General features: G+C 41.7%; 1 protein-coding gene across 1 annotated transcript; it reads left to right on the top strand.

Moving 5' to 3' along the window:
- Positions 1-393: 393 nt before the first annotated feature.
- LOC110506736 (CKLF-like MARVEL transmembrane domain-containing protein 8) lies at positions 394-8,541 on the top strand. The gene is made up of 4 exons (XM_090188650.1): positions 394-837; positions 6,804-6,977; positions 7,492-7,611; positions 7,873-8,541. Exons 1-4 carry the CDS (start codon positions 706-708, stop codon positions 7,957-7,959), a joined length of 513 nt encoding a protein of 170 aa, XP_090044776.1. The 5' UTR covers positions 394-705; the 3' UTR covers positions 7,960-8,541.
- Positions 8,542-11,492: the final 2,951 nt, after the last annotated feature.

Genomic DNA, 11,492 nt, shown 5'->3' with positions numbered 1-11,492 from the left:
CACTGTACAGTATCTGTTTGAGCAAAGGTGCGACTACAGTTTAGTCAATTAATAATCCACAGCTAACCTGCATTATGCACTCCTTTAGAAGTGAGACTCTGCCTGCTGTCATAGCATTTACGAAAAAAGATTCCAGTCAGAGTGCAGTATAACTGCAGTTAGAATCCAGTATATCTGCAGTACGGAGCAATTATTGCGTCCAAAATAAGACAGCCGACTGCAGTTACTGAACTTTTACCTCAGTTTCAAAACTACAATCAGCATTCTACTGGCTTGGTCTCTCTTCAGTCTTTGGCTGTAGATTACTCCTGCTCGGGTCCTCTGAAATACAGCACCCTATGCAAAACATTACCAACCAAAGGCAATACTTTCTGGCAGCCTGATTGACCTATCATCAAAAAAAGTTCCTCTTTATGCAACCACTCAACTCAGTGACATTTAGGGAATGGTGTATGCCTAACTGACCAAATTATGTTGAACATACTTTGTATGTACGATTTGTTATACGACGACAGAATGACATTCAGACAGGTCATAGATCTTATTATCTAAAATAAAACAAAAACGAGTTCCGTGGAAGTATTTTCGTCTACTCAGGAAAGACTCGTCATGGCCATCTTTCCCACCTTCCTTTTATTAGAGTAGCACGATTTTTTTTCATAATTCAGGGGGTCAGGATCCAAACGCGGTAGATTAATATTGAAGATGGAAGGAGCAGCAACACGCACTGTGATAACGTCTACCAGCAGCAGCACGGACAACTTTTCCACCTCCACTCTGGCATGTGATAGGCACTTTTTTCGCACTGCTTCGGGGCTCCTCGTTTTCGCAGAAATAGTAAGTAGTCAAGTTTCAAGGTTCAAGCTGTAGGCTACGGGTAACGCATGGTACATCATCCAAAGACATGCTTATTTGCAGGTTCCTTATAGACCATGCAACAACAATAAGACATAATAAAGGTTAAGAATACGAACATAAATTACATGGCTCAATAGAACAGAATAAACATTTTATAGTAGCATAAGTATAATTCAAGAAAGCACATTTTATAGTCCAATATTTACACTTGTACTGGAGAAGGTTGGGATGGGGGCAGTGTTTAAACTGGGCAGTATGACAAGAGTCTGGTAGCAAATCAAAATCAAATCAAATTGTTTGGTCACATACATGTGTTTAGTTGATGTTATTGCGGGTGTAGCAAATTGGGCTCCCGAGTGGCGATGCGATCTAAGGCACTGCATCTCAGTGCAAGAGGCATTATTACAGTCCCTGATTCACATCCGGCTGATTTTTGCTCATTCTTCAAGGCAAAACTGCTCCAGCTCCATTAAGTTGGATGGGTTCTGCTGGTGTACAGCAATCTTTAAGTCATACCACAGATTCTCAATTCGATTGAGGTCTGGGCTTTGACTAGGCCATTCCAAGACATTTAAATGTTTCCCTAAATAAACCACTCAAGTGTTGTTTTAGCAGTATGCTTAGGGTCATTGTCCTGCTGGAAGGTGAACCTCTGTCCCAGTCTCAAATCTCAGGAAGACGGAAACAGCTTCCCCTCAAGAATTATCCTGTATTTAGCACCATCCATCAATTCTGACCAGTTTCCCAGTCCTTGCCGACGAAAACATCCAATGCTTCACAGTGGGGATGAGGTTCTCGGGGGTTATGAGAGGTGTTGGGTTTACGTCATAGCATTTACCTTGATGGCAAAAAAGCTTAATTTTAGTCTCATCTGACCAGAGTACCTTCTTCCATATGTTTGGAGAGTCGCCCACATGCCTTTTGGTGAACACCAAATGTGTTTGCTTATTTTTTTCTTTAAGCAATGGCTTTTTTTCTGGCCCCTCTTCTGTAAACTTAAAGTGGTCCTATGGACAGAGACTACTATCTCTGTGGAGGTTTGCAGCTCTTACAGGGTTATCTTTGGTCTCTTTGTTGCCTCTCTGATTAATGCCCTCCTTGCTTGGTCCGTGAGTTTTGGTGGGCGGCCCTTTCTTGGCAGGTTTGTTGTGGTGCCATATTCTTTCTCCAAACATAAAGATGGTGATTATGGCCAAACAGTTCTATTTTTGTTTCATCATACCAGGGGACTTTTCTCCAAAAAGTATGATCTTTGTCCCCATGTGCAGTTGCAAACCGTAGTCTGTCTTTTTATGTCGGTTTTGGAGCAGTGGCTTCTTCCTTAATGAGCGGCCTTTCAGGTTATGTCGATATAGGACTCGTTTTACTGTGGATATAGATACTTTTGTACCTGTTTCCTCCAGCATCTTCACAAGGTCCTTTGCTGTTGTTCTGGGATTGATTTGCACTTTTTGCACCAAAGTACATTCATCTCTAGGGGACAGAACACATCTCCTTCCTGAGTGGTATGACAGCTACGTGGCCCCATGGTGTTTAAACTTGCGTACTATTGTTTGTACAGATGAATGTGGTACCTTCAGGCATTTGGAAATTGCTCCCAATGATGAACCAGACTTGTGGAGGTCTCCAATTTTGTTTCTGAGGTCTTGGCTGATTTCTTTTCATTTTCCGATGATGTCAAGCAAAGAGGCACTGAGTTTGGAGGTAGGTCTTGAAATACATCCCCAGGTACACCTCCAATTGACTCAAATCATGTCAATTAGCCTATCAGAAGCTTCTAAAGCCATGACATAATTTTCTAGAATTTTCCAAGCTGTTTAAAGGCACAGTCAATTTAGTGTATGTAAACTTCTGACCCACTGGAATTGTGATACAGTGAATTATAAGTGAAATAATCTGTCTGTACATTTTTGGGGAAAAATTACTTGTGTCATGCCCAAAGTAGATGTCCTAACCAACTTGCCCAAACTATAGTTTCTTAACAAGACATTTGTGGAGTGGATGAAAAACGAGTTTTAATGACTCCAACCTAAGTGTATGTAAACTTCCGACTTCAACTGTAATTGGTTGCACCAGATCTAATTTAGGGGCTTCGTAGTAAAGGGAGTGAATACATATGCATGCACCACTTTTCCATTTTTAATTATTAACTTCACCAATTTGGACTATTTTTTGTATGTCCATTACATGAAATCCAAATAAAAATCTATTTAAATTACAGGTTGTAATGCAACAAAATAGAAAAAACGCCAGGGGATGAATAGTTTTGCAAGGCACTGTACATATGAGATGAGTAATGCAAGATATGTAAACATTATTAATGTGACATTATGAAAGTGGCTAGTGTTCCATTTATTAAAGTTGCCAATGATTTCAAGTCTGTATGTAGGCAGCAGCCTCTCTGTGTTAGTGATGGCTATTTATCAGTCTGATGGCCTTGAGATAGAAGCTGTTTTTCAGTCTTTCGGTCCCAGTTTTGATGCACCTGTACTGACCTCGCATTCTGGATAATAGAGAGGTGAACAGGCAGTGGCTCGGGTGGTTGTTGTCCTTGATGGTCTTTTTGGACTTCCTGTGACATTGGGTACTGTAGGTGTCCTGAAGGCGAGCCCTGCGGTTGTGGGCGGTACAGTTGCCATACCAGGCGGTGGTACATCCTGACAGGATTCTCTCAATTCTGCATCTGTAAAAGTTTGTAAGGGTTTTAGGTGACAAGCTATTGCGCCTTCTTCACCACACTGTTTGTGTGGGTGGACCATTTCAAATTGTCAGTGATGTGTACACAGAGAAACGTAAAACTTTCCACCTTCTCCACTGCTGTCCCGTCGATTTGGATAGGGAGGTGCTCCCTCTGCTGTTTCCTGAAGTCCACGATCATCTCCTTTGTTTTGTTGACATTGAGTGAGAGGTTTTCCTGACACCACACTCCCAGAGCCCTCACCCCCTTCCTGTAGGCTGTCTCGTTGTTGTTGGTAATCAAGCCTACCACTGTAGTGTCGTCTGCAAACTTGATGATTGAGTTGGAGGCGTGCTTGGCCACGCAGTCATGGGTGAACAGGGAGTACAGGAAGGGGCTGAGTACGCAACCTTGAGGGGCCCCAGTGTTGAGGATCAGCGAAGTGGAAGTGTTGTTTCCTACGTTCACCACCTGGGGGTGGCCCATCAGGAAGTCCAGGACCCAGTTGCACAGGGCGGGGTTCAGACCCAGAGCCTCGAGCTCAATGATGAGCTGGAAGGGTACTATGGTGTTGAATGCTGAGCTTTAGTCAATGAACAGCATTCTTACATATGTATTCCTCTTGTCCAGATGGGAGTGTGCAGTGTGATGGCGATTGCATCGTCTTTGGACCTATTGGGGCGGTAAGCAAATTGAAGTGGGTCTAGGGTGACAGGTAAGATGGAGGTGATATGATCCTTGACTAGTCTCTCAAGGCACTTCATGATGACAGAGGTGAGTGCTACGAGGCGATAGTCATTTAGTTCAGTTACCTTTCCATTATTGGGTACAGGAACAATGGTGGCCATCTTGAAACATGTGGGGACAGCACACTGGGATAGGGAGCGATTGAATATGTCCGTAAACACACCAGCCAGCTGGTCTGCGCATGCTCTGAGTTGTGATGTCAGTGTTTAGCATGAATGTAAATGTGTGTACGTCTATATCGGCGTGTGCATGAGTGAGTGCATGTGTGCTAAGGTGAGGAGAATCAGAGCAGGTGGTCAGTCCAGTTCAATTTTTCAACAGTCTGATGGCTTGTAGATAGAAACTGTCTCTGAGCCTGTTGGTATCAGACCTCATGCTCTGACCGTCTGCCAGATGTTAAGGGAGGGAGAGAACAGCTTGTGTCTGGGGTGTGTGGGGTCCTGGATGATGCTGCATGACTTCCTCAGGCACTGTTTCAAGTAGATGTACTGGATAGGTGAGACCACGGTCCCATGATGTACTGGGCCGTCTTCACCACCCGCTGGAGGGCCTTGCGGTCGTATAGGGAACAATTCCCGTACCAAATCAAATCAAATCAAATGTATTTATATAGCCCTTCGTACATCAGCTGATATCTCAAAGTGCTGTACAGAAACCCAGCCTAAAACCCCAAACAGCAAGCCGTGATGCAACCGGTCAGGACATTCTTGATGGTGCAGGGCTAGTATTTGGAGAGGACCCGGGGCGGCATTCTGTTGTGTCCTCTTGACAACAGGGGTGGTGGTGTTGGTCCATGACACGTCCTAGGTGATGTGGAAACTGAGGAACTAGTGACTCTCTCTACTGCAGTCCGGTTCATGTGGATCGGGACATGTTCACATCCCTGCTTTCTGAAGTTAACAATTAACTCCTTTGTTTTGCTGACTTTGAGGGAGAGGTTGTTGTCAATGCCAGTTCACTTACATCCTCCTTATAGGCTGACTCATTGTTGTTGGTTATCAGGCACACAACCATGTTGTCGTCAGCAAAGTTCATGAGGGAGTTGGTGTCGCGCAAAGCCACGCAGTTGTGGATGAACAGGGGGGTACAGCAGAGGACTGAGGACACCCCTGGGGGGCCCCTGAGTTAAGAGTCAGTGTAGAGGAGGTGTCCTCACAGTCTGTGCTCTACCCCTCAGGGAGTTCAGGATCCAGTTGCAGAGAGTGATGTCCTAACTACAACACAAACATATTTGTGTCCAAGTTTGATGTAATAATTTATTGAAATCACTTTGGCAGTGGCTTTTACCATCTTTCTCACAATAACTGTCATCAGAATTCATGGAGGGAATCAATACCGCTTTGTTGATTAAACAAATTAAACACACTATGAAGATCAGACATTTTATATTGTTCATACCTTGTATCACATGTCTAATTGTACCCTTATCATAGGGGCACAATTAGTTCTGAAAAAGGGAAGAGTTTGTCATTTGCTGAATCCCATTACTTTTATACAGATTTGCATTCTGTTTGACCTGTATATTTTATGTGCATTTTATACACATTTTGCATAGGCTAATGACCTGTATGACATTTTTTCACAGATGGTGACATGACATTGTATTGAACACTGCACTGAACTGAAGATTCAATTATTTCAAATTTTTCAAGGAAATATAACTGGAGAAAATGACCATAATGTCAACCTACTTCCTGTAATATAGACTACTTTCTGTAATATAGACTACTTTCTGTAATATAGACTACTTTCTGTAATATAGACTACTTTCTGTAATATAGACTACTTTCTGTAATATAGACTACTTTCTGTAATATAGACTACTTTCTGTAATATGGAATACTTTCTGTAATATAGACTACTTTCTGTAATATAGAATACTTTCTGTAATATAGAATACTTTCTGTGTAGACAGACATTGGTTCTCAGTACAGTGTTTTATTTTGCTCTGGAAAGGGAAGTTGCTTAAAAAACAAGGTCAGTTTCATTGTCCATTTTCCTTCCAGCATCAGAGGAGAATGTGACCAAAAGAGCCTCCTCTTCCACTTAGGCCAGACATTATTTTTTCCTGTGACATGAAGCAACCAATGAAACATTATTTTCTTTTAATAACAGGAAGGGAGGTTTGCAGTGCAACAGAGGACAAAACTTCCCATTATTTACAGTAGCACGCAGTATACCAATCTGCATCTATAGATTTATCATGATCAATGTGTGACGGCATTCTGAAAGAATGATCAGATCAGATCAGGTCAGTTAGCTGCGGGTTTAATTTTGGTTCCAGAAATACAAACTATGAAAAATCACTTGGCAATTATGTTATACTTTGTACATCTGTTGTACTGTTTAAGATGAGAGTTTGCAGGTAAACATATCCCTCTACACTGCACTATGTGTGCTATTCCCTGTATAGTGCACTACTTTCTACTGGAGCCCTTTGGGCCCTGTTAAAAAGTAGTGCACTATAAATGGAATAGGATACCATTTGGAAAGCTGGCTATATGCTTCCCTGTCCCCTCAGGTGTTTGGTCTGCTGGTATGGATGCTGATAGCAGGGACGGAGTACTTCCGTGTGTCTGCCTTTGGGTGGGTCATGTTTGTGGCCATCTTGTACTGGGTCCTGACGGTCATCTTCCTCATCATCTACCTGACCATGGCTTACAACAGGATCCCTCAGGTACCCTGGACAACTGTGGTATGACACATACTACGGCACATAATACAGCATTATTTGAAACTTGAGTGATTGAGGTTGTTTATTATACATCTAGTAATTGAATAATTGTGGACTATTTATGTAACATAAAACCAATGGAGGTAACTGCCTTGATGGTTTTGGGGGAGAGAGCAAATAGATGAACCAAGTCTTTATGAATGTGATCAAATGAAACCATTCTATAATGTGTACTACCCTACAGTATCTGAGACAGCCAGGAATCCTGTTGTTGTCATTCTATAGGGTCTGTTCTTCAACAGTAGTGTTACAGTGATGAATGTGGTGTTCTACAGGGTCTGTTCTTCAACAGTAGTGCTACAGTGATGTATGTGGTGTTCTACAGGGTCTGTTCTTCAACAGTAGTGCTACAGTGATGTATGTGGTGTTCTACAGGGTCTGTTCTTCAACAGTAGTGCTACAGTGATGTATGTGGTGTTCTACAGGGCCTGTTCTTCAACAGTAGTGCTACAGTGATGTATGTGGTGTTCTACAGGGTCTGTTCTTCAACAGTAGTGCTACAGTGATGTATGTGGTGGCAGCAGCAGTGGACGCAGCCTCAATCAGCCATGCTGTTAAGGGACGCCATAACTACAACTGCTGGGTAGCATCCACAGTAAGAAAACCACCTTAGAACTCCCAGATAGACATTTAAATCACGCCAACTGTGAAAATATACCACAAATATGATTTATGATTACAGCGATATTAAAATATACAATATTAAAATGCTAAATATATGCCTACAAGTCAGATAAGAGATGTATGATGCCACTGTGTACCATCCAGAATGATGTCTATTTGGTCCATTTAAGCCTACTCAACTCATACCCAGTATTGTACTGAATTTTCATGTTTTCATATGTCTGTTTTTCAGTTCTTTGCCTTCCTGGTGTCACTCTGCTATGCAGGAAGTACATATTTAAGTTTTAAATCGTGGAGATCAAGGGATGAGGAACAATAACCAATCACAAAGGACAGCTAAAGTATATCCGTTATGGAACACAAGAAGAATGCAACAACCACTCCTTCCCTTTGGAATGCATTTCTCTATTTAATTTCTGTTATATTTCTGTTATTTTAGAGTTATGGCGTGTTTCATCTGTTGGAATGACAGACCCTGAACCTCTGTGGTGTTTTTACTTCTTATTCACTCATGAGTTTAAAAAAAATTACATTTGGATGAAAATGACTGATACTAATAAAGTGTCTATTCTGTTTTTCTGAAGCTGGAGATCAAAGCTTTAACTCCAGTATTAAAATGGATTGGACAGTAATGTTGTCCCACACTAGATGGTGCCACAATACAAGGCTAAGAAACAGGGCTGATGAAGAACATTACAGTCAATTCTCTTTTTGATAATTATTATGTGTCCAGGTTCAGGAAACTTGGCGTACTTCACAGGAGTACCTTTTCAATTAGACATTTTTTTTTTCAAAAGGCTTTTTTTGGTGGAAATGCCTACTCGAACTTGTGAACTTTCATGTGCCTTAATAACAAACTTGTATGCCATCTGTAAATACAAATAAAACATTTAAATTGCAAGCCTAGTTGGTTTAGCCACAGAAAAGACAGCAACCTTCTTGCCAGCCATGATTGGCTGAGATAATGAGTGGAAGTGACATACCAAGAGATGAGTTTGGATTGGTCTGCCATTTAGCACGCGTCTGTCTATTTGAGCTGGTCAGTATGTGTTGGTAATCGTGTCTAACGCAGCTTTTTCTTTTTAAGTATTGCGTAGTAAAACTGCATATGTGTTGCTCTCCACTTTCTGGAGGACTGAGGTAAGTGGAATTCGAGTATGATAGCTAAGGAGATGGAGAAAACACCTGTCTCTGGATTACATCTTCAAATTTAGGGCAACCATGGCATCCATGACAGGAGACGCGTCCAATGCAGGAGACGCGTCCATGTATATGGGTAAGAAAGTGTTATAATTTCAAGTTAAAGTGTACTGCTAGCTAGCTAATGTTAGCTGGCTGGCTAGCTAGCTTATGTTACGTGTATAATCTTACTATTCGTATCTCAGAGCCATTTGCTTGGCAAGCTAACATTGAACCTGGTTGGTTAGCTACCTGCAGATTCATGCAGGGTAGTAACGTCATGAGTTGGGATTATGGTTCATTGTTTAGCTAGCTATGAGTCAGCTACACTGAACAAAAATATAAATGCAACATGCAACAATTGAGAATATTTTACAGAGTTACAGTTCATATAAGGAATTCAGTCAATTTAAATAAATAAATTAGACCCTAATCTATGGATTTAACATGACTGAGAATACAGATATACACCTGTTGGTCACAAATACCTAAAAAAAAAGTAGGGGTGTAGATCAGAAAACCAGTCCGTATCTGGTGTGACCACCATCTGCCTCGTGCAACAGAGTTGATCAGGCCGTTGATTGTGGACTGTGGAATGTTGTCCCACTCCTCTTCAATGTCTGTGTGAAGTTGCTGGATATTGGCGGGAACTGGAACACGCCGTTGTACACGCCGGTCCAGAGCATTCCAAACGTGCTCAATGGGTGACATGTCTGGTGAGTATGCAGACCATGGAAGAACTAGGACATTTTCAGCTTCCAGGAATTGCGTACAGACCCTTGCGACATGGGGCTGTGCATTATCATGCTGAAACATGAGGTGAAGGCGGTGGATGAATGGCACAAAAATGGTCCTCAGGATCTCGTCACGGTATATCTGTGCATTCAAATTTCCATTGATAAAAATGGAATTGTGTTCATTGTCCGCTTATGCCTGCCCATACCATAACCCCACTGCCACCATGCGGCACTCTGTTCACAATGTTGACATCAGAAAACCACTCACCCACACAACATCATACACGCTGTCTCCATCGGGCCGGTATAGTTGAAACAGATTAATCCGCGAAGAGCACACTTCTCCAGCGTGCCTGTGGCCATCGTAGGTGAGCATTTGCCCACTGAAGTCGGTTACGACGCCAAACTGCAGTCAGGTCAAGACCCTGGTGAGAACAATGAGCACGCAGATGAGCTTCCCTGAGACGGTTTCTGACAGTTTGTGCAGAAATTATTTGGTTGTGCAAACCCACAGTTCCTGTCTGGGTGGCTGGTCTAAGACAATCCCGCAGGTGAAGAAGCCAGATGTGGAGGTCCTGGGCTGGCGTGGTTACATATGGTCTGCGCTTATGGAAGTACTGCCAACTTCTTTAAAACGATGTTGGAGGCGGTTATGGTAGAGAAATGAACTTCTCTGGCAACAGCGCTCATGGACATTCATGCAGTCAGCATGCCAATTGCACTCTCCCTCAAAACTTGAGACATCTGTTGCATTGTGTTGTGTGACAAAACTGCATTTTAGAGTGGCCTTTTATTGTCCCCAGTGCAAGGTGCACCTGTGTAATGATCATGCTGTTTAATCAGCTTCTTGATATGCCACACCTGTCTTGGCAAAGGAGAAATGCTCACTAACCAATGTAAACAAAACAAATGAGAGAAAAAAGCTTTTTGTGTGTGTGGAAAAGTTCTGGGAAACATGGGACCAACACTTTACATGTTGAGTTTTTTGTTGTTGTTCAGTGTATATACAATGAAAACTTGTCAAAAACACCTACTGTACATCATTTGAAATGTTGCCCAGGTTTTGCTTTGTGATGCTTTGAGGGTCCAATACAGGGGGATACATTTACTCAGATTAGTGATTCTGGTCTGAATATACAGTAGTGAAGCAGTAGTCAAGCTAACATTTTAGACTCTATAATAAACTATAATGTAGCATTGTTCATGGTTTAGCAACTATAATTTAAAAAAATCACACATCATTTCTTTAAGATTTGCAGGCATCCCATTGCAGTATCATCCACATTACACTAAATACAAATAGCAAAAATCCATATAATTTTTGCCCCATTTTAAATCGGTGGCTGTTCCTCAAATTAGCTCGAATTTACTGGGACTAAGACAATGTTTCAATGAACCACAGACTTATTCTGTATAACAAAGACAATAGAATGAAATTAGAAAAGGTATTTTTATCTCACCAAAACTAGTTAAGCAGCTTTGACTGTTGAACCATGCATATACTGTATAAGCCCCATCTATCAAACTGTCTAATCTAGACCAACCACACAGTTAAAGCTACAGTCTGTGATTCGTAACAAAGTTTTGGTATACAGCTGAACATTGAACAGCTTCCCAAATCTCAGACTGTAGCTTTAACTTAAACACTATGCAGCTTGTCATGCAATGCCAGACTAGAAGGAGAGCAGACTTCATAGACAAAGTGTTTGATGTTATGAATGGGTATGGCAGATATACGTTCCAGACATTATGGGTGTATTATACATTATGTCTATTATTATACATTATGGGTGTGTTGGATAGTAGCGCTGGGAATAGCCAGTGACCTCACGATACGATATTATGTATTATGTATTACGATTCTATACTGTGATTTTATTGTGTTGCGATGTTCCAAACATATTGTTCACTATATGTCTGTGGCAGAGAGACTAGA

The sequence above is a fragment of the Oncorhynchus mykiss genome, chromosome 2 (assembly GCF_057628025.1).
Source record: "Oncorhynchus mykiss isolate SJ-2025 chromosome 2, ASM5762802v1, whole genome shotgun sequence".
Classification (NCBI taxonomy): Eukaryota; Metazoa; Chordata; class Actinopteri; order Salmoniformes; family Salmonidae; genus Oncorhynchus; species Oncorhynchus mykiss.
Note: the sequence above shows the minus strand (reverse complement) of the source record. Positions and strands in the feature narration are given on the sequence as shown.